The sequence below is a fragment of the Tamandua tetradactyla genome, chromosome 8 (genome assembly GCF_023851605.1).
Source record: "Tamandua tetradactyla isolate mTamTet1 chromosome 8, mTamTet1.pri, whole genome shotgun sequence".
NCBI classification, from domain to species: Eukaryota; Metazoa; Chordata; class Mammalia; order Pilosa; family Myrmecophagidae; genus Tamandua; species Tamandua tetradactyla.
Genome location: NC_135334.1, coordinates 21,344,898 through 21,367,447, shown reverse-complemented (window position 1 = coordinate 21,367,447; position 22,550 = coordinate 21,344,898). Strand labels below are relative to the sequence as shown.

The 22,550-nt window shown below is 50.9% G+C and overlaps 2 protein-coding genes across 8 annotated transcripts in view; one reads left to right on the top strand and one right to left on the bottom strand.

Annotated features, from left to right (window-relative positions):
- The window catches only part of CBL (Cbl proto-oncogene), a 179,965-nt gene extending 171,672 nt beyond the window's left edge, over window positions 1-8,293 (top strand). For all 4 annotated transcript variants that reach the window (XM_077112671.1, XM_077112670.1, XM_077112672.1 and 1 more), the window contains one exon: window positions 284-8,293. In XM_077112671.1, the coding sequence (XP_076968786.1) occupies window positions 284-570 (287 nt within the window). In that variant the 3' untranslated portion in view covers window positions 571-8,293. The remainder of the gene's footprint in view (window positions 1-283) is intronic.
- A 709-nt stretch (window positions 8,294-9,002) lies between these two features.
- Window positions 9,003-18,111, bottom strand: MCAM (melanoma cell adhesion molecule). Of its 4 annotated transcripts, XM_077112675.1 has the most exons (17): window positions 17,848-18,111; window positions 17,439-17,514; window positions 15,539-15,663; window positions 15,233-15,440; window positions 15,076-15,146; window positions 14,891-14,978; window positions 13,608-13,787; window positions 13,370-13,491; window positions 13,123-13,282; window positions 12,891-13,009; window positions 12,645-12,786; window positions 11,757-11,878; window positions 11,506-11,647; window positions 11,298-11,411; window positions 10,999-11,146; window positions 10,580-10,697; window positions 9,003-9,984 (listed from the first exon to the last, which is right to left on the bottom strand). In XM_077112675.1, the coding sequence occupies exons 2-17, from the start codon at window positions 17,503-17,505 to the stop codon at window positions 9,922-9,924; spliced, it is 1,989 nt and encodes a 662-aa protein (XP_076968790.1). In that variant the 5' UTR covers window positions 17,506-17,514; window positions 17,848-18,111; the 3' UTR covers window positions 9,003-9,921. The 4 variants fall into 4 exon arrangements, with proteins under 4 accessions (XP_076968790.1, XP_076968791.1, XP_076968789.1 ...); XM_077112676.1 differs by lacking the exon at window positions 17,848-18,111 and having other exon boundaries at window positions 9,003-10,055; window positions 17,439-17,536; XM_077112674.1 differs by lacking the exon at window positions 17,848-18,111 and having other exon boundaries at window positions 17,439-17,536.
- Window positions 18,112-22,550: the final 4,439 nt, after the last annotated feature.

Here is a 22,550-nt window from a genome sequence, read left to right as displayed (position 1 = left end):
TCATTGTTAAGTAGAAAGCATGATATAAATGCAGATGTTATTTGCTTATGATGGCAGGGGTTATTGTTAGTAGAACAGGTGCATAGTATATTTAGAAGGTTGTTGGTGCTGTGAGGAGGAAGATGTGGTTGCTATAAAACCCTTGGACCTGTAAACTCAAGCCTTGTTAATGAAAATGAGCACATGTACCCAGTTGACAGTAGATCAGTAATGATTGTTATCGCTGCCATTAAATGAAGATTGTCCCCATATTTGCATATATTTTCTTTCCTATTTTTTCTAGACTTCACTGAGGGTTCCCAAGTTCCTGAGAGGCCCCCCAAACCATTCCCTCGCAGAATCAACTCTGAACGAAAAGCAGGTAGCTGCCAGCAAGGTGGTGGTGCTGCTGCCACTTCTGCCGCCACCTCTCCTCAGCTCTCCAGTGAGATTGAGAATCTCATGAGTCAGGGCTACTCCTACCAGGATATTCAGAAAGCTTTGGTCATTGCCCACAACAACATTGAAATGGCCAAAAATATCCTCCGGGAATTTGTTGCTATTTCTTCTCCTACCCATGTAGCCACCTAGCACATCACCTCCCTGCTGCAGCTCTAGAGGACCAGTAAACTGGGAGCTCTTCCTTGAGCAGCACCTAAGAAGGCAGAGGTTCCTTTGGAGACTGTACAGTGAAGTCTTGCCCTGTCTGTACAACATCACATCTGCGGTTCTGAGATTTCAAAGCAATGGAATGAAAATGGAGCAGCTAATATGTTTTATTTTATTTGTTTTGAGAGTACATTTGAAAATGTCCTTCCGTCCCCATTTAAAGAGAGCATGGGTTTTTATTGCCTGGTAGTGTAGCTCAGCCTACCTAGGGAACAGTCCAGAAAGCAGGAGGACAAGAATTGTGCTGTAAATCCTAATTGAGAACTTAAGACCTTCCAAGGTTAAAGATGTGACCGTGTGAGTGTGTGTGTGTGTGTGTGTGTTTATCTTGTGATTATAAGGTTAACCTGCTGTCTGTGTTAATCCCAGCAGGGAATTAGCACAAGAGGTTTAAGAAGGAATCTTTTAAAGATTTCCATCTACTGTGGTATTATTCCCAACCCTACTGTGTATTAAAATTTCAATATTCTCTTTTGGCTTGGATTATCATGTGCATAGCTAAAGTCTTGTACTTTTAGAACGTCCTCCCTCTGTCCTTTCTCCTATCTTCTTCTTCCTCCTCCTCCTCGGTGTTCTGTCATTGGCAGTGGGCTTGCTATAACCAGCCTTACTGAGGCCGGACAGCTTATAGGATGTTCTTAATTGTGTGTGGTCATGTTGGTAGGTTCGGTAGATAGGTGGGGGGAAAGGTATTGTTGCTATATCATTATTATGTTTGATATTAGCAGCTAACACTGGTCACTCCAAAGCACTGTTTCTATAGGAACAATGAATTTGTTAAGATAAGGTATTTTAATTATCCTAATTACTTAATGACTTATTTGAGATAGAGGCCTTCAGATACATTCCATGCCCTCCCCAGAAAATTATCTGTGGGAGTCAGTTGCCTTGGTGCCAGATACGTGTTCTGATGTAGGTCAAGAATTTTTCTATTTAATGGGGAGGGAGAAGCATTTGTTTCCAGGATAGCTTTCTGGCTCAGACACCATGAAGCTTTTAGGAAGTTTCAGTACATGCTATTTACCTTATTATGTTGTTATACATGAAGTACACAAAATAGACAATACAATTTGTTCTGTTTTTCCTTCCCAGTAACTTAAATTCATTTCAGCTGATATGGGGCGTCTCCCTATGAACATGATCCAGGTTATAGTTTCAGAAATGATTCTTTCTTTGCCCTTTAAGGAATGGAGATACCATCCTTGGTAGCACAGCCTTTTACTAATAATTGGTACCTTTCCTACACTGGTGCCACCTGCTGGCTTGGTTTTCTCTTGTGCCTGTGGCTTTGGGAATGTAATGTCTCTTCCCTTCTTGCCTTCCCTTTTCCTCTTCACTTCAGTCCTGTGTATTCTCTACTGTAATTAGACATTTAGTGCAGTAAATTACTTTAGTCTAGTCAGTGACAATATGTGACAAGACTCGCAGTTTATGTGATTGCAGGTTCATAAAGTAGACTGAGAGTCTAGTTTGGAGGAGGGCCATTCCATTTCTTTAGATACTGCCAGTTGGTATCTCGAGTTCTGTTAGTCCTCTGTCCATATTCTAGCTGATTTCTCTAGCAGTGTGTAACCTTCCTCCTTGTCTGAACCAAACCTGTACTTTGATAAATCTACCTTTCCCCAAATCTCTGTCATGCTTTTGTCTTCAGGTCCAAACAGAAATGACCCTTCTTAGATGTGTTTTCTTTTCAGTTTTCTCATTGTTGAAACTAACATTTTCTAGGTCTTCTCTTGGTTTTCTGCTGTTCGTGGTTAGTCTTTTGGTTTTATTCTATTGTTGACTTGCTGAGGTTTTCTAGTGTCTCTCCATGGCAGACAACAACATAGCCTACCATCGGGTACAGGAAGTCCTGAATTAGGGTGGAGGTAGGCGGAGTGAAGTGGCAATGAGTAGGAAGTAATAAACTACCATCTACTTCTAAAAGCCAGGATAGTGACATTCAATTTTTTATTTTTGTTTGGATATTGAAGGCCTAGAGAAAGAACTAGAAAAAAATGGCAGCAGTGTCCATGCCAATCAATATGTCTGCAATCATTTCCCATAGTCTGAAGATATATTAAGAGAACAAAGCGCTGGCTGCATATCTTTTGCTTGTACCACCTTTTCAATGCATCTACTTTTTTTTCTTTGGAGATTATTGTTCTTACTATGTTGGCTAAGGGCAGTGCCATCCTTTCCTTTTATTTCCTTTCCTGACAGTACCACAAGGCTCTTCGGGTCAGTCCTGAGAGTGAAATGCCACAGTTGTATAGAACACATGCATGGTTAGTTAACCTGGAAGGAACTGGTCAGGTGTGTGTCTGCAGGTATCAAAGTTTTAGACCATTCCAGGCCTTTTCTCTGACTGGTTGCCCTGTGGATATACCTGGGTCCAAACCTAAAATTTCCAGGCAAGCCTTAGAGAATTTTCACATGGCTCTTATTTTGAGGATATTTCCAAATTTTAAATTTCTAATATTTTCCTTTGTCTAAGGCACTAATAATATGTTCTTCATCCTTCATTTGTATGGCAGTTTTTTAGTTCTTTGATTCTGCTCTGAATTTAACTAAAATAGCCCTTTTGTGAGTAGGCTTTATCTTGAGTTTTACCATTTTTGGAAAATCCATCCACTTTACCCTAATTACAAATGTTTCTTCCTCTATTAACTATCAGGTGGATAGGTAAAACAAACAAACAAAAAACCACTTTGATGTTTTCTCAAATGCATTAGATTATTTTATTCAGCCAATTTCCTCCTTCTCCCATGTCTTACTTGGATTGCTTTTCATAGTCTGCCTCATTGCTGGGTAGCTGCTTTGCGATACTTAATCAGCTACCAGAGCTGGACTTGATCCTGCTGCCCCTCCAGTACTTCTTGCACTAAAGTAAAGTGGAAAAAACCTGTGGGCTCTATGATATACCTCCCTTTAGTTAGATAATAGATTGGGCAGTTTATCATCTCAGCATGTGTCTGTTTATATTTATGTCATAGTGATCCATTCCTGTAGATGGTCATTCTCTTCCACTAGCCCTTTCTCTCCCCCAGCCTACATATTCTGCCATTCCTCTGTTTTCTTTCTCTTCTTATCATACAGAGTCCTCTTACCAGGGTCCACAATGTAGGTTACTACTAATATTTTCATTTAGCTGTTTTGTAGATTAAAATGGGTTTGGGGGAGAAGGGGCCTTAAAATATTTCTTTCCTCTAAAGAAAAGGAAAATGTATTTTATGGTCTAAATAGCAAACTTATAAATGAAATTTTGTAATACAACTTGCTTGCAAACTCGGGACTAAATATATATTCCTTTTAAGGCACCAGTAACAAATTCTGGTCCTTTTTGTAGGTGATCAGAGATGCTGTCAATGCAGGATATTCTCCTACCTCACATCATAAAAGTCAGAAGGCTATAGACCTTCTTCCCAAACTGTTTGTAAGCCTCCCTTCTTGCTGCTGGCCTTTCTGAGTCAGGAATGACCAGTACCCAATGAATAACAGTATTCTGACTGTAACAGTTAGTTTGTTCATTCAGCAAATGTGTATGAGTGTTTACCATGTGCCAGAAGTGTCAGCTATATGTTTTTCCCTGCTACCACCTGGTGGATTACTGACGTTGGAGAACTGTACTTGGGAGCTTGACATTGGCCCTAAAAGAGCTTCTCTCGATGAAATTGTGCAATTTTTATTCAAAGCTATTTAATGTGGGCTTGTATCTTTTATATATACAATGTATATATATTTTGATCTGTCCTGGTCAAAATCAGTTCAACTCTCCCATTAAACCCCTATTGTTTTCCTGTAGCTTTGGGTAATATCTGGGAGATTCCTTGGTGTTAAGTCTCATGGATACCCACCATTTTTTATGTACCTCAGTGAAATCTGGTGGATCAGTAGGAGTGAAAGTTGCGGGGTGTGTTGGTTCAGAGTTGTGCAATAGGCAGTTAAATATTTAAATAAAACATCTGCCCACAATTCCCTTGCCAACCTAGTGCCTTGTGCTCTTAATCTTAACCCATTATTGGGAAAGTTTCCTTATCACCCCTTTGGGACCTACCACCATCTCCCATACTGTTTGGAATGTGTCTTCCAATTCTTCAACGGTTTTGCAGCTGATTGTACAATTTGAAAGGGCTGAAGTTTAGGAGAGAGATGGGCACCTTTCCGTTGGTCCTGATATTCAACCAGTTGTTTGGTCTCCTAAGAGCCAGACAGTAAAGTAGATGAACTCAGTCAGTTCTCAAACATTTCATCCTCTACCTCCCAGGGTAGAGAGCTTAGAGATTCTAGATCTGTGTATTAAACTGAATATATCCTTATTCTGCTAGGCCTTAAGGCTTTAGAAACTCAATCTAAAGTATTCTGAGTCAACCTAAAGCATTATTATTACTACTTTGACCGCAGTCTACATTAGCAATCTTCCTTTGGAAATGCATATAGCCATTTAATGCATGGAAAAGGGTAGATGATTCCTTGCAGTGGATAGTGGAAGAAAATCAAAATTGAATCTTTGGCTGTCCTGATTAGGATCCTTAAGATGCAGGAAACAACTACTCAAGCTAAAGCAAACAGGAAATCAGTATGAAGATGCAGGTATTTCAAAGAATGCAGAATAGGAAGTATAGTTGATTCTGGTAGTAGCTGGTACTATAAAACTTTGCACTTAATAGATCCTCCTGCTTCTCAGCTGTTTATCAGCATTATGGCCTCAGAATAGGCACCACAGTTCTCAAGTCTACTCAGCCCTCCAGCTCTAGGCATCACCATTAATAGATTCCCAGTTCCTCTTAGTCTGTATTTCCAAGAGGAATACGGCCTACCCCCTGACCAGTCAGCCTTGCCAAGCAGGGACAGGGACATGTTATGAACAGGGCAACGGCAGCATACTCCATCGTGTGTGTGTATGTGTGTGTGTGTGTGTGTGTGTGTAAGTTCTGAGAAGAGAGTATAGACTGACTATATACCCTAAAAATACTTATACTCTAGTAGTACACTGCTATTATACTGCCTTTTTTGAGAGCAAAAAGGCAGGCATGGGTGAGTATCTGAGAGACAGAGAAAATTCTTAGGCTTAACTTCTTTCAGCTACTGTCTTCTTTATCTCTTTTTTCCTGTGTTTCTTCCCTTTGTCAGTTTTGGCATCCAAGATTTCTCACCTCCCTCTTTAGGACCAGTTTCTCCTCTTCCAGAGCTGGTCTATTATTCTGTCCTTGGGTGGCATTTCTTAGCCTTCACTCAATCTCAGGTTTTTAGCCTTCTTTCATATATTATTTAGAGAGCAGATCACAAATCCCACTGGAGTGAATACCCATGGAGTTCTGGGCTCTCTTGAGGATTTAGCACTGAAAATATAAATTCTAGGGGCCCATAGCCTGTCCCCCTCCATGCCTATCTCCCTGTCTCTTCATTTGTTCCTTCCTATATGAGGTGAGCTCTGCAGAAATATTCTTAGGCAAGCCTTCTGATGTACCTCAGGAACTACTTTACTAGAGCCAGGGAGCATTTGTAATAGTTGGGACAATTATCAAGATATAAATTATATAAAGATTCCAGTTTAGAATAGAGTTTTTACTGAGAGTTCTTTAGATAGGATACCTGTGTTTTCTTGTATACTTTTTTTTTCTTTTTAGTCCTATATTAAAGCTTTTATCTGTTGTTGTTTTTAAGCCAGTGTCCTGGCTGCCTGACTCTTTTGATCTCCTCTCATCCTAGAGCCTGTCCTGAAGTAAGGCATTTTATAATTACTTATAACTTTTTAACTACTCATCATTTGATATACGCAGAAGTAACCTAATGTTCCAAAGATACACATCGAGGCACAGGAGGAAGGATAGGGTCATTAGACTTTGCATTTGATATTCTAGCCGAGGCTCCAAAATTAAGGAGTAGAGAGAGGGACAGCAGTGCCATGTGCCTTCACGGTGTTTGGGGAAATCTGGGTTGATTTCAAGGGAATTATTGGTGTCTTTTGGTCCCAGAAAGTAGCACAAGAGTAAGAGATGGGGAAGCGGGGATGGAGAGAACAAGCCCTACATGGAGAGGCCCATTCCTGGTCGGATGGAAAGCACCGTGCCAGAGGTCCAGCTGTTGACTAATAGCTGTTTGGAGGTTTCGGTGCCCCTCCCCTTGAGAAAAATGTGGCTGACCACTCCTTGTGTTTGTACAGAGCAAAGATTGAAAACCAACCTCAGATCTCCTACTGACTTGGCAGCCATATAGATCAGCAGAGCTCGGACTGCCTGGCCCCATATTCTAGATTCAACCAAAAAAAAATCTCCCGCATTGCCTCTCACAAGTCTCCTTCCACCCTGAGCCAGACTGGGAAGCAGAGAGGAGCAGTACTCAAGACAGGCTGTGTGCAACTTCTCGGACCTCTCACCAATGCTGTTGCCAGGTCTGAAGTTAGGGGGATGTTTGCCCACTTCTGGTTCTCTCATGTAGGTATTTAATGTACCCAGTGAGTCAGTCCTCCCTTCCTTCACCTTCCTTGGACCCTATTAGGGTAGCTTATGGCTATCAGAGAATAGGTTCTAAGGTTGTAGAATGTGTTTTCTCTTCCTTCTGCTGCCTGATTATATAGGCTACAGGTGCCATGCCCCTGAGAGTGGATGCCCCTGCCCTCTGTTCTCAGCTCTGTGGTAGTGTTTGGGCCCTGAAAGGAAAGCCCAGCCTCCTGCTGAAATGTACAATAGGCGCATGGCAGCTAGAGGTGCCTCCTGCATCTGCTTTCTCTGGCTGTGGTGACTTGGGATTTTTAACCTTATATATCTTTTTCTTTTATTCAAAACAAAGCAATTTTTAGCACACTGGAAAAAAAAAAAAAAAAAAGCCAAACGTTTTGTGCCTTTCTAAGGCAGCACTGTATCCCAGGCTGCATTTTAGGACTTAATATGGAAATGCCAGAGTCTTAGCTCCTCTACCTTGAGTATCATTACTTCCTAGAGTCAAGGGGAAAGGAAAAGAGTGCTTTCTGCAGCTGAAGAAGTGGTCCCTTTCTCTGCAGTGATGCTTAGTTGAAAGAAAGCATCGTATATGTGGGGATTGTTTAGTTGGTTCAAATCAGAATCTTGGTTATCAGGTTGAATGCTTTGTCTCTGGCAAAAAGAGATTGTTCCATGACTTCTAAGTGTACTCTGTACCATTTCAAGTTTCTCAGCCTCCTATCAGTGGCCCAAACTGCATGGAAAATAGTAAGATGAACTCTTTTGAGGAGGGGAGGTTGTTTGGTTTGTCTTTTCTTTTTGGTGGGTCCAAATCTTGTGTAGATCTCCTGCCTCTCCCTCAGACTTGGCTTGCCTTTTCATTTGAAACTTCAGACTTAAAGCATAAAGCAGTGAGTGCCCTCTTCAGGGTCATTTTCCCCAAGGAAAAAGGCAGTAAGCAACATGTGCCAGAAGGCTGTCCTCCTTGTGGCCATCCTGTTTGTCTCAGAAAAAAATCTCTATAATGACATTTTACCTATCTCTTACTCTTTCCTCAGTTCTTCCCTGCCTTTAATAAAGAATTGGGAGATGGAGACAATTATTTTAAAAGTCCTCATTATTCAGGATTTTGAAATTCTTGGCATGGGTGGGGCTGGAGAAAACTTGATGCTTTCTCCAGGGTGATGTGTCCCAATTTGTATATCAGTGTTAAAAACAAAATAAAAACTTAGATGGAATTTTCATGGACTATTTTAAAATGTCATTAATATAAAAAGAATTTATATTAGCAGTATTTAATCATTCTCATCTGTAAAGAATAAAAAAAGAGAAACAGAAGGTAAATATTCTTACAGAGAATAGCAGAGCTTTAAAATTCATTTTCACTTAAGTCCCTTTTGTTTTGCCAATGTATTAATGTTTAGAGGTCTGTTATACTAATGTTATTTATTAATTTTTTCATTGCCATACACGGTTAACTAAAGAGCTTTTTCAAGCACCCATGTCTGTAAAAAAATATTTTTAAATAAAGTTTCTTTTGTTGTAGCAGACCTGCTCTTCCTGCTCATTGAGGGGAGTGAGAGGGTGCAATATTTCAGATAGCTGGAGAGCCAGGTGCCTAGGACCGCTTCTTCATCACCATCTGTCTGTACTGCTCCCTCAAGGGCAATTCCAAGTTAAAGGAAAGCACAGAAAGGGGGCCAGTGCTCCTTGCCAATACCTGCCAGGCTCTGCAGCTGCCTAGGGCAGGGCAGCTTTGCTGAGGAAGAGGATGACTGTCCTCTGTGGTAGGTCTTGAACCATTTGCTCAGAGGGAACCTTGGTCCCTGCTACCAGCTGCAAAGGGCTTTGGTGTTCCATTTGGTACAGTTCCAATTCTGAAGGCCCTCAGGTTCCTGTGGTACCCATAATGAATAAAAAGCAATGTAAGGAAAATAAAAAAGCAGTATAAGGTTTCTGGGACAATTAAGCTTTATTTTTCACATATATATTATAAAAAGGAAACAACTTGCAAATTTACACACAACCTAACAAAACCATATATATATATATATGTATATATGTATATATGTACACACACACACACACACACACACACACACACACCCCAAAGCTCTAACCTAAGTACCTTTCTCCCATTGGGCCCTTCTCCTAGGATCATGTTGTAGAAACTTAATTAAATCCCAATAAAGAACAGTCTGGTCCTCACTTTTGTCGCCTTCCCCCACCTTTCAGTCTTAAATCATCCTTTGAGAGGGCAGTGGGAGCCAAATGAACACAGGGGGCCCAGGCTCAGTCATCTTAACTCTGGAAAATTCAGCAGTGCCCAACGTCCTCACAGACACCAGTTCCTGGCTTGCACCCAGGAAAAGGAATGTCAAAAAAGGGGTCCCACAGAGGCAAGCAGGAAGGTGGCAGCAGCAACACTGCACCTACTTCTAAATAATGTTGGGGTACTCCCCAGAGCCACAGTTTAGCAGTGATTGGGGGCCTGGGCTCTGGAGCTCAGGAACAACTGCATCCTCACTTCAGGAATTCAAATACTGAAGCCAGCCCGTGGGGCAGGAAACCAGCTCAGATAGACAGGCTACCTAATTCAGCTGCTGATAGAAGATAGGTACTTTTGCATCCATAACACATGTAAAGAGAAAACGCATTCTGCAGGGAACTCTTCTCCCATTCCTGGGAAGCTGAGGTCCCCCTCCTTGAGACGAGGCACACGCAACAAATAGAGACAGTCAGCGATGGGCTGATCCCTAAACAGGGGACTTCCAGGGCCAGGTGAGCTTTTTCTCAGGATGGCTCTGGTCCTAGCCTGTTGAACCCCTAAAATGGGTCTGCAGGTGAGCTGGTGCAGGGTCTTCTCTGTAGTTCATTTTAGAGGCTTTTGCCGCCATCCTGAGTGCTGGGGAGAAGAGTGAGCAGGGAGCAGGAACTGTCCCAGGCAGGGAAGGGAGGGCAATGTGAGTCAGTGGGCTAATGCCTCAGATCGATGTACTTCTCTCCCTATAAATGGGTGAAGAGAAGTAAGAGGGGAACCCCCAAGATAGAGACCAGAGCTCAAGGTATGAGCACTAAAAGGGAGGAAGAGTGACTGAGCGAAAGCTGATGAAATAGGTGTAGCAGCCTTGAGGGAAGAAGCAATGGGTGGGTATGGTCCAGTCAGGAAGGAGAGACTACCCCCAAGTCTGACCCTCCACACCTCAAACTTAGTGAGCTGAGCCAAGAGCTCCATCCAGGAAAAGGCAGCAATGATGGGACAGGATCTTTGCTTTCAGCCCTGGTAGCTACCCTCTCTCCAGGTTCTCTTAGCCACTTGCCCCACCCTACCCTACCATGTTTGAGTATGTTAAGAAGGCAAGGTGAGGCCTGCTTCCTGTCTCCAATAAAGAAGATGGATAGAAAGAGTTAGTGTTGGGTGAGTGGGGGGGGTGGGGGGTAGGGGGTGGAATAGGTACCCACTAGCTAGCCCCTGATGTCCCCAGTCCCTGAAGATGTGTCAGGCACTGGCCACGGGAACTGCGTCCTACCTGGTCTCCTGGAGCCCTCTTGTCACCGTTGCTGCCCTGTAGGAGGCCCATCTCTTCTGGGAGCTTATCTGACTTAACTTCAACTACAATTTCGCTCTTATGTGACCGGGGCTGTGTGCTGGGAGGAGGGAGGGAGGCGAGAGGTTGTCAACTTGGGGTGGGGGGGTTGGGGGGCAGGGGAAGGGAACGTGCCAGGGGGAAGGCCGGCAGGCTACATCGTGGGTTCTTTGGTGCTCTGGGACCAGCTCAGGGAAGGGAAACTGGTATTGAAAGGGTGATGGAAGCTGGGCTGTGGGTGATAAAGCAGGAAGCACCCACACTCAGGGTCCCATTCCTGCTCCCAAAAGATGAATGGGCACTGAAGAGGCAGCAAGCGGGGCAGCATGAGGTGGGAGGCAGGGGGCTGGCACCATGCTTACATCTCTTGTTTGCCCGACCGCCCACAAGGCAGCTTGCCCTTCTTATAGAGGAAATAGAGGACAGCACCCAGCACGGCCAGGACCAGGATGCACACAATCACGGCCACGATGACCACACCTTTGCTTTCTGGCTCCGGTAGCTTCTTCTCTGTCCCCAAAGACACTCCAAGTTACTCCTGCCCCTGGCTGCTGCATTGCCAACACTGCCTCACCCAGCCCAGGGCTGACAGGCGACAGGGTACTACTCACCTTCCCCGACAGGGCCGCTCAGCCCGGTCCCCCTGCCAGGCCCGACTTACCTGTGGAGGTGCTATTGGCTCTGGCAAGGGGACTGGCAGTGGAGGTGCGGAGGGGCGTGGAGGTGCTGAGGTCAGCAGTGGTGTTGGAGTCAGGTGGGAGGGTAGTTAAATTGACTGGGAGGCAGAGGGAGGGGGTTAGGAAAAGCAGAAGTTAATGCCCCCGGCCTGGGCACACCCCTGCCATCCCCTGCAGGGAACAGGCCCCTACCCAGCTCCAGGAAGATGACGGTGGTGTTTTTGCCCATAGAGTTGGAGGCCACACACTCAGCCCCGGTCTCCAGCAACTCTGGTGTCACAAGGACATTCAGGATGCTGAGGACACCCTGCGAGCCTTTGTCCTGTTGCCGAGCCTGTGGAGGCAGAGGCCGCTCAGGGGGCGGGAGGATCTCCAACCGTGGAGCAGAACGGGCGGGGACCAGGCAGCCTGAGCTGCTGGGAGGATGTGCCAGGCCTGCTCACCGTGCTGTTGACATTCCAGGAGATGGTGGGCCGCGGATAGCCCGACGCTTCGCAGGACAGACTCACCATCTCGTTCTCTTTCACCCACAGCTTCCTCTCCTTGGATGCCATCCACGGAGACCCTGGGTGAGGGAGGGGAAGGGTGAGGCAGCAAACTCTCCCGGCCTGCCACACCCTGCCCACCCGAGCATCCCAGGACAGCAAGTGGCTTTTTTTTTTTTAAACCGTAATTTCTTTTTTAATTAAAAAAAGAAAATCTGAAGCAAATGTTAACATGCATTGAGTCTGGGTAATGGGGTACACGTGTGATTGTCTGAATCTTCTCTATACTTTCCTGTTATTTGAAATTTTTATAAGATTATTTTCCAAATAATTTTTAAGGCTCCATGCAATTTTTCCTCAGGGTTTGTTAGTCGGTTGGTTTTGTACAGTCAAACTTCGTGAAATGGAATACAGAAAATTTTTTGGGCACCCCTTAAATCAAGCCGTAGGTCCGTGACAGAGGTCATTTCTACCTTCTCACAGCCTGGCAATAGCAATTTTCTTGTTTTACAAGTATAATATGGAAATAATGTCCTTTCTAACGGCATAGGAGTTCCTGGGTGCAGTATAACCATAAAAAGGACAAATCTGTTATAAGAACACCAAACAAAATCAATCTCCATCTTCTCCTTATTCCTTAACTTTTGTTCAGTCCATTCCTTTGATTAATTTATCCATTCATTCAATAAACAAATTTCGTTGTGCCTACAACATGCAAAAATTTGCTAAGAATTCAGGAATTCTTAAACATGCCAGACAGTGGGTAGCGTTGTCGTCCATGAACATGAAGCAGCCAACTCAGGGTGGCTTTAAGGGACCACCTGGTCTCTGCTCCAAGGGCCTCACCATAAATGGCCACATTGACCAGCTGCGTGCGGTTCAGGCCAGGTACACTGGGCGCAGAGGCCACGCAGAGGTAGCCGCCCCCAGCCTCCCGTTTCAGGTGGTGTAACTGTAGTTCAGGCCCCTTCCCCAGCACCTCGCCTGTCTGGGGTGAGACATGGGTCAGAGGAGCTGGGAAGGAGCAAGCTGCTGCCATCCCCTGGCCCCACGTTAGCCCCAGGTCCCCCAGTCCCGGGTTGGCCTGGGTACCTTTTCTCTCAGCCACTGGAACTCGAGGGCCTGGTTACTCTCTGCTTTACACATCAGGGTGAGATTGCCGCCCTCATGGTCTGTGGGGGTTGGGGGACTCACCCGGACATCAGATACATCTGAGGGCACAGCACTAGTGTCAGCCTGGGAGAGGCAGACTGGGGCAAGTTCCCTATGGCCCCAGCCTCTGCAACGGGCCTGGTCCCCAGGTCCTGGGCCCCTAGCTCCTCACAGTTCACCAGCAGCTCCTGCTTTTCTCTCAGTGACTGCGTGGTTTCCAGGTCCAGGCCCTGACATTCATAGAGCCCACTGTGCTCCTTCTGGGCAGGCTCCAAGATCAGGACCCCGTTGTCATCGATGTTCTCTTCCTCCATCTCCCCGGTTCTGGGGTTCTGGGACAGGGTGAAGGGGTGAGCTGAATGCTCCTCCAGCCACCCTGCCTCCATCCCTGTCTGCACCCAGCCTAGGGCCCCCCACACCTGCTTGCTGATGCTGAAGTGGGGTGGCGGGTTGCCATCTGCCAAACACCTGATTTCCACGCGGTCCCCTTCCTTCAACATTCCCACCGGTGCCACTTCCAGCCACACTTTTTCTGCTGGGTCTGCATCAGCAAAGGAGGACAGTTCTCAGCCCCAGAGCTGAACCCTGAGCTGGGCAGGGAAGAGCTCACAGGAGCTTCTCCAGCCCCCATCAGCAGACAGATGGGTCAACACTCACAGAAAACAGGCACCGTCACTTCCCTAGATTCCTTCATGTGGTTCCCCCTGGGCAGCCGGTAACTGAGCTCACAGTAAAACCGGGCATCTTTGTCTTCCTTAACCAGCTGTGCCTTCAGAACGCTCCGCAAGGTGTACAGACCACTCGACTCCACAGTCTGGGACGACTGAATGTGCACCCCTGGGAAAGAGGACAGGAGGAAGGGCCTGGTCTCAGCCCCACTGCCAACTCAACCCCATGGGCCACCCCAGGGGTTGGCAGGGGAGTACCTAAAGAGACCCTTGTCCCCTTGTAGAGGGTCAGGTACAAAAGCAAGCTATGGACCCTTCAACCCAACAGTTTCATTGCCCATTACCCTAGAAACACGTTTACACATTGGCATATGTACAGGGATGTGTACAAAGGATGTTAAATGAAAAAACAGTAGACGCTTGCTACTAGGAAAATGGTTAAACTTCATTATATGTTCATTTATGAGCTAGGGAATAGTCAGCAGTAAGCAAAGCAATCAGGTAGCTATCTAAATAGATAGTTCTGGAAAGTTTTCCAAAACTCATTGTTGAAAGGAAAAAAATAACAATGCAAACCACACAATATCAGCGTTTATCAACCTCAGCACCACTGACATTTTGAACTGAAAGTTCTTTGTGGGGGGTGGAGTGGGGGGGTTGCTGTCATAGTCACCCAGGGATGTTTAGCAGCATCCCTGCCCTCTCAATGCCAATAGTCCCCCCCCACATTGTAATGGTCAAAAATGTCTCCAGGCATTGCCAAATGTACCTGAGGGGGAGGAGGTGGGGCAAAATCGTCCTTGGTTGAGAATCCTGTTTTGTGTTTTTTTTTATACTGTATGGCAGGATCATATTTCATTCTTTTTTCCATGTGAGTAGCCTGTTGAATTTTGTTTGTTTGTTTTGTTGGTTTCTTTGTTTTGTTTGTTTGAGAAGTGCGTGGGCCTGGGCCTAATTAGTTTTTAAACCTATATATGTCTAGATATATGGACATGTGTGTGAGTAAACATATAGAAATGGGCTTGAAAGAATACATACTAACTGATAGCAAAGGTTACTTCTGGGAGGGGGTATGGGACAGGAAGGCATTTTCTTTTCATTCTAGGTTTTCTATACAGTTTAAATTCTCATGAAAGAATTTCCAAACATCACCTGTATAACTTAAAAAAAAAAAAAGCTAAAATGAAATTCAAGGGGGAAGGGGTTTGGGGGGGGCATTTCCTGTATGGTTCCCTTGCTCAGGCAAGGCTCTCAAGGGCAGGAAGAACTCACGGTTCTTCTTCTCCTTCAGGGGCAGGCCGTTCTTGTACCAGGTGACTTGAGGGACTGGGTACCCATTCCGCCCCACGCAGGTAGCAACCTAAGGGAGGACAGGCCATAAGTCTCCCTGCTTCCGAGATGCCACACAGCCCTGCCTTGGCTCCAGCCTGCTACCCAGCCACACGGGCATTTCTCACCTCCTCCGGCTCCTCACTGTTCACTGAGATGCCCACAGCATTGACCTGGATACTGGGCTCCTCAGGGGCTTCTGCAAGAAAGAAAAATGCAGAGGGGCATGGGGCCACGGCTACCCTATGACCCCTGCTGCCCAGAGGACAGGGGTGGGGCACTCACTGTAGACCTGGAGCTGGATTCGGTGCTCCTGAGACCGAGGGCGCTTGCCCCGGCATAAGAAGATGCGCTCATCGTAGGGGGTGACATGGGCCAGGGCCAGGGTAGCCCCCCGGCCCTGCAGGCTGAGCCGGTGCTGGTACTCCCCAGGTTCGCTCTGGCCCTTGCCCTGGTGCACGCGGAAGATGAGCGTTGGCTTCTCCTTCTGGACCTGTGAGGAGTTGGCAGAGAATAGGTGAGGGTGCTGGGCCTGCATGTGGGGTAAAACGCCCAATCCCCTGCCGCCCTCTGGGGAGCCCGCATACTCACAGAAAACCAGTCGACATGGCTGGAGTTGCCCGGGGAGTGGGAGGGACCGCACTTCAGAATGGCAGTGCTGCCTACTTCTACCTCCACCAGCTCCGGGGTGGGCTGTTCCACCCCTCCTGGCACACCTGGGGGTGAGGGAGGAGGACCGCATCACCCAAGCAGCTGTGTCAGATCCAGCTGCTCTCCATCCCCTCCCCATACACCCACTCCCGCAGCTGTTCTTCCTGCTACTGCAAGGGTCTGAAGAGGGCCCTGTCCTGTCCTAACCCTCAAATCACTCCCCACCCCCATGGCCAGCCTTCTCCCAGTTCAAAGGAGTTGGAGATGGTCATCCCTCTAGTCCTTGCACCAGAGCCGCTGTGCACCAGGCACCTTCCGGATAAAACTAACAGAGAGGGACAACTCAGGCTCTGGGCCAAGAGGAAGACCCCTTTCCTTCCAGATCCCCTTCTCTCAGAGTGAGCTCAGAGTGTGGGAATGCAAGGCATGTGCCAGGCTGGGGCACACAGGCCTCTTTGTGTCCCCACCCCAGGGAAAGACGTCACTACTTTGCTCTCTGCCCCCTCCCCAAATTCCCCTCACAGGATGCAGTGAGCCAACACTGGCCAGAAGCTGCATCTCACACTCCTTCAGCAGGGCTTCATGCACATCCCACACACACACTCAGGGGACTCCATCCTGGGAATCTTAAGGAGTATGAAGGGATCAGAATCTTCCCCCAGAGGTCAGGGCAAGGTCCAGGCAGTGGGCAGGAGTTACGTCAGTGGTGCCAGCGTGCTGCCAGCCCTGTGAAGAGGTGATGTCACTCCATACCATCTGGCTGGATACCGGGATGCCTGGGTTGTGGCCCTGGACTGGCTCCCTGACAAAGATGGCAGATGGGGTTGTCTTTATCCCAAAGCAGAAGCCTCAGGCCCCTGACTCAGTTTCCCCAGAGCTAGAAAAACAGGGCAGGGTGGGGCTGGGGTTGCTGCAGCTGTGGAACCCGATTTAGCCCTTGCCCCCAGAAATAAAGCCAGCCTGGGAGAGAGGCGCCTGGGGGGTGCCCCAGGGACGTTGTCGGTACTGGGCATGAGGCCAGCGAACTGGGTATTGCCCAGCCCTCCCCTTGCCCGGCAGGACAGCGGCTGGGACCTGGGAAAGGGAGCCAAGAGAAACATGCGACTTCGCTGCAGGCCATACAAGGGCAGTATGGACCCGGGAGCGCCCGGCTACCGGGCGGTACCAGAGAAAAACTCTGAGGCTCTGGGGCCCCTTGCCCACCTGATTGCGGTCCCCACTAGGGAAGAGTAACAAGACAACTCTGAGGGCGCTTCCACTCTGGGAATCTTCCATTCCTCCTCTCTGCCACCTGCGATCTGGTCACCCGGTAGCTGCCAGGCGACCCACACCGCCCCTCAGCCCCTGCCAACGCCCAGCACCGGCCGGAGCCGCCGTCCCTCCCCCTCTCGCTCACCTCCAGCCTGGCTCGACGCCAGGGCGAGGGGGGTGGGAGGGGACGGCGCGCCCCCTCCGGCGAGAAAGCTGCCTTTTCCAGCAACAGGCGCGCGCGGAATTCAGGATTTGGGGATGCGCCTCCCGCCACGGCACCACTGCGGCCCCCCAGAGTAAGCACCCCAGCGCTCGGTGAGGCTCAGCTCCACCCCGTGCCGCTCTCGGCAGTAGCCGCTTCCCGCGTCCCCAGTCCTGCTCCCGCATACTCCAGAATAGGGGCTGCAAAGCAGAGTCGCACGCGCGCTAGGCGCCCGGGTGACGGGGACCAGGCAGGAGGAGCGCACGCCGGGCGCAAAGCCCCGGCCCTCACCGCCTTGCAAGCTCTGCTTCCGGGGACGCTCCGCGAAGACCCCCGGTCGGGGTTCTGAGGGGCGCGGGTGGGCGCGGGTCCCCTGGGTTAACTCACCCGCGGCGCGGCGACAGCAGCAGCAGGCGGCGAGCAGGAAGGCGCAGAGCAGCGCGGATAGCTCCATGCTTCCCGGCTGGAGGGTTAGAGTCAAGTGAGGGAACTCGCGGCGACTGGGGGCTGACGTCAGGGGGCCGGGAGGGGGCTGGAGCCGCCCCCTGCCCCCGCCCCGCAGCCCTAGGGGGCGGGTCCCAGCGCAGCGAGCCCGCGAGCAGCGCCGACCAGCGCCCCGGGGAGGGAGGCCGCAGCGACCGCCCCAGTCCCCAGCTTGGGAAGGGTGAGAGGGCAGTGACAGGTGTCTCGGGGCCGGAACGGCCGGGTGAGAGAGGCAGCGGGGAGAAGCTGGCCCGGAGGCCCAGAGTCGCTCCCGGGCAGAACCAGCACCCACCTCCCTTCAACCCCTACTAACCAGCGTAGTCCTGGGGACTTCCTAGCGGAGGAGCACCAATCGACGTCCTCGATGTCCTCGATGGGGGCCTGCCATCCCCCCTCCGTACGCCGCCGTACCCCTGACCCAGAGCAATCGGGCCAGGCCTTGTCTGCTTCCCAGAATGGATGTCCCGACTGCGGCCGATGCTGGCCTGGCACTGCCCCCAAGCCTCACAGTCTTGGCAGCTTTGAGGGGGAGAATCCTGCGCCAGATCCCACAGACCCAGAGGTACCTGTGTAAGGAGTGGAAATGGCGCCTTATCTGCTGTCCCTTCAAACCCAAGTTCATACGAAAGCATCTTTGACTAGAGGAAGGAGGGAGGGGCTTGAATTCACAGGTCCCGAGTATTCACACTTGCCCAAACCCGGGCCTTGGGAATTTTGTTTTTGCCTGTTTCACACATTTGAGCCTAGCCTGGGACTGTTTCCTATTATCTGAAGAGGGGGTTAGAGTTCGTGGGTACAGGGTCCACTGCGGGATCCCTGGAAAACTTGCTGTTCATGATGGTCAAAAGAATCCCTGCAGCATTGCTCCACTCCCCACCACCACCACCGCCGCGGGCGCGCGTGCACACACACTTCCCATCCTTATTGATTGTGGCTCAGTAGCTGGGGAGGGGTTGGGGGGAGGGAGCATGGAATAGAAATCAGATCTGGTTTCAGGCAGCTCTGCCTGAGTGCCACCCACCACCCAGCAAGCTGCAGGGCTCCTATCCTTCCCAAATCTGGACTTCTCCCTGGGTCTTCTGGGCTCTTGGGCTAAGACTCTGTGTAAGGGGGGGGCCTCATGTCTCATGGAGACCCCAGCACCCTGGCCCCAGGATAGGCGTTCACATCTCCTAGAACTCCTTCTTCAGAGAGGGTCAAAGAGGGGGCTGGTCTGGATTTGAGGGGTGGAGGCCAGTCGCCTGGCAGGCTGGCTGGGGGAGAAGCAGGGTGAGGCAGCAAACCCAAGAAAGAGATGGGCAGGTGACTTGAGAGACTGCTCTGGCGTGGTGTTTGATGACGCAGAGATGACTCGCAAACCACATCAGCCTCGGCTTTCAAAGCCACGCTGACCCCATCCTCCCTGCCCTGAGTCTCCATCCAGAGGCCATGCCAGGCCATGCCTAGGTCAGCGGGGAGAGAGCAAAAGGAGGACCCTGGCTCCCCCTTTCCCAGAGGGAATGCATGGGCTGGCCTGGGGCCCTGGGAGGAACGGACAAGCTTTAGTTTGTCCACAGAGGTAGGAGCCGGAATGGCTGAAGGATGCTGTTAGCCCTGGCAGGTCAGAGCTGGGCAAGGAGTGCTGCTTCCCTGCCCCCACCCCCTCCCCTTCCCTTAACACCATTAACTAATCATTCTCCCTCTCTCCTGCCTGAGAACAAAGCCAGCCAACCACCAAGGACAGTCAGTTCTGAATTCTTCCGTCCGTCCGGCATAGAGTAAAGCTGGGTGGGGGTGGAAGAGCTGCCTCTGCAGTGACAGGGAATGAGCTTAGAGCTTGCGTGACATCCCCTTTCCTGCAGGGCCCCACCAAGCAAATACAAAGACCTTTCTTTAAGGAAGCCAGTGGCCCGGGGCTGCCTAAGCTACCAGGAAGTGGGTGGAGTCAGCCTAGAGACAGGCAGATTTAGGATGGTTTAATGAGGGGGACACTTTGGGTTTCCAAGCCAGAAAGAGGTCAGGACCTCGGAGAGGATTTAGAGGGGAATAAAAACGGAGGAAAAATGGGAAATGAAGAAGGCAAAAGAACAGGGGAGAGGGAACAGAGGGTGGAAGGTGTCAGCTTCCCTCAGCGACAGAAAGGGGAGGAGGAGGCGGAAGAAGGACTTCCAGCAGAAGGGAGAACTGGAAGGCAGCTATGGGCTTCCAACCAGCAGAGACTTGCGGCATGGCCGGGGCTGGAAGCAGCCTTGCTCAGAGGTAGACCAGGCTAGAAGAATCCCCAAGACAGAGTCCCAATTCTCTGTCTTGTTTCATCCTGGAAGGGCTGCTCTCCTCCACCCCCATGATAAACCCAAGCTCCTTGGGGTCGAGAGACCCCTGCAGTGTGGAATGACCTCTGGGGGTCTCACAGGGGGCCCACAGGCCGAGTCACTGAAGCTGTGTGGGGTGGTGGTTGTGGTCTGGTCCGTCAGCTACAGTCACGTGGGCAGGTGGGTCTTTCCGTTCATTGTAAGGAGAGTAGAGAAGAATGGGGATTCCCAAATGGCCCCAGCGCCAGTGGAGTTGGAGATAAAAAGACAAGGATGGTCTCATTGTCCTGTGGGGGGCCTCACTGGGGTGAGATTTGATCCTAGGAATCCTCTCCCAACTCTAGGAGGAGTGGGCACAATGGACTCCCCCCCCACACACACACACACACTTTCTGGCTGAGGGGCAGTGAAGTGACCCAGAGGATGTGAGAAGGGTGGGCTGGAAGGAGGAAGGAAACTGATAAAGACATGTTTGCAGCTGCCATGAGGAGATGGGGGTGGAGGGGGGATGGCCCAGCAAGCTTGGCAGTTATAGAGGCCAGGGAATCCTCCATAAGGAAGATGGGACCCAGTCCGGGCCTTTGGAGGGGAGGTAGGAGAGTTTTTCCAGAATGAGAGTCTAATATGGGAGGAGATTGTGCTGGGAGAGTGAAAAACAGGGTGGAAGGAGGGTTGGGGGCTAGCTGCACCAGACCCGGAAACCGGATACTGGGGAGCTGGCTGGAAGACATGGGGGAAGAGATTGAATGGGGGGAAGCAAACCCTCTCTCAGCCGGACGCAGACTCATCCATGTCCTTTGCACCTGACCCTGGGTAGGAGGAAGGAGGTGGAGGCTCGGGATAGGGGCGCACCCCAGAAACACCATGGAAGAGAAGGGGAATGACTTTCAGGGAGGGGGGAGGCAGAGAAGAGGGGCTATTTTTAAACTTGGAAAAAACGTGAGTTCATCTCCACCCTGAGTGCTGGAGGCCGCAAAGGCCCCATTGTACAGGGGTCCAGGGAGGGGGGACAGGGAGGGGGTGAGAGGCACAATGTCGGGGATTGTATTGGAGCCCGCAGGGGAAGCGGAGGGCGGGGGAGGGGGCCGCCGTCGTTACAGCTGGCCTACTGAACTCTGGGGTCGAGCTAGGCTGGGGTTCGCACTAGGGCGGGCGTGGGGGGTGGGGGGGCTTTCCACCCTCACAGAGGCCCCTACTGGGGAGCGGGGGTCTCTGGCATCGGGTGACCCATCCTGGGGAGGGGGCTGAGGGTGGGATTCCCACAGCTTGACTTTCCCAGGGACTGCAGGGGCCTGTTCCCAGGCTCCCAGCATTCCAGCAACTCCCCTGGGAGCTGCTGGCCTCTCCTCTTAAGTCCCTTCCCTGCTGGGAGTGGGGGGAGAGGAGCAGGAAGGGGACGGGGGATGCCTGGGGACTCTTCCTGGGGGCTGGGGACACTTTAGTCAGAAAGAGGGAGCAGCAGCGCGTGGGTGGGGTACACTGCGGGGCTGGTGTGGGGGGCACAATGCTCCCATCCCCGTCCCCCAAGCCCTAGAGAGTCCTCAGACCTGGGACTGTCCCTCTGGTCCCCTCCGGCCCTAGGGGCCTCTGGACGTGGGGCAGCCCACGTGCCGGACCTCAACCCCGCACACCCAGGGCTCAGGGTGTCCTCCCCTAGCGGGCGCCCCCGCCGGGGACAGGACCCGCGCCGGCGCTAACCCCCCGCGGCGTCCCCGGAGCCTCTGCTCCCAGAGGTCTGGGCGGCGGGCCCCGGAGGCGGGAGGCGGGGCGTGGGCCGCCGCAGGCTCGCCCCGGCCCAAACATTACCATAAATGCTCACGCGGCGGCCGCGGGCCGGGAGGGGCTGCGCCGGGGGGCGCGGGGGGCCCCTCCGGAAGCCCCGGATCCGGTCTCCTGGCCTTTCCCAGCGGCGGGTCAGCGGCGGTGATTCAGTCTGTTCGGTTCCCCCCCCACCACACACACCCCTACGGTCTAGAAAATAGGAGCGGGGTGCAGAGCTGGTGGCGTTGGTGAGGGAGGGGGAGAAGAGAGGCTGCAAGGGGAGTCTCTGGGGCGGCCTCGTGGGTGGGCAGCGCGACGGTGGCCGCCCGGGAATCTGACTTGAGGTCACCGAAAGAGCAGAGCCGGGTCCTGCGTCTGGGCTGCCGGGTCAGGATTTCAGCGTCGGGACGAGGATGAGGGAGAACCCACTCCCATCGGGCGTCCTGGGTTTCAGGTCACGTCCCCGTGTATATCCTGAGGCCCTAAACCCCACCCTCCTAAGTCCCTCTTCACCCCACATCCCACGCTTGAAGAATGGGGAGAGAGGGTGGGGAGCAGGAGGCCGGGAGCTCTCCCTCTCAGAGAAGTTCGCATCCGCTCCCCAAAATACAGCCGCGGAGGGGGAGGAACGTCCCCACGGAGCTGGTTGAGTTTGCCTTTGAGTCGCTCCTGGGGGAAAGGCCAGCTGGTCCAGAGGACGGGAGCCTGTGGGAACCCTGGGGTGTGCTGCTGGCCCCGCTCCTCCCCGAGGGCCGGCTCTGCGTTTCCTTTTCCCTCCCCGGGCTAAGCGGCAGGGCCCTCCCGAAGCCCCTGGTTCAGCCATGGAGCAACCGGGAGCGTTTGAAACGAGCCTGAAGCGGATGTGAACAGAAGGAGCAACAGTCCGACGTCATCTTGGGGTCCTCTCTGCCTCCAGTTCCCGTCATCTCCTCACTTTTCCAGTCCGTTGAAGCCCCAGCCACTG

Coding starts and splice junctions, on each gene's coding strand:
- MCAM (XM_077112675.1), bottom strand. CDS start 17,505: ATGGAGCTATCCGCGCTGCTCTGCGCCTTCCTGCTCGCCGCCTGCTGC. Junction 13,788..14,890: donor CCTGAAGGAGAAGAAGAACC/GTGAGTTCTTCC, acceptor CCTCTTTCCCAG/GGGTGCACATTCAGTCGTCC. Junction 13,010..13,122: donor GCAGGAGCTGCTGGTGAACT/GTGAGGAGCTAG, acceptor CTGTGCCCTCAG/ATGTATCTGATGTCCGGGTG.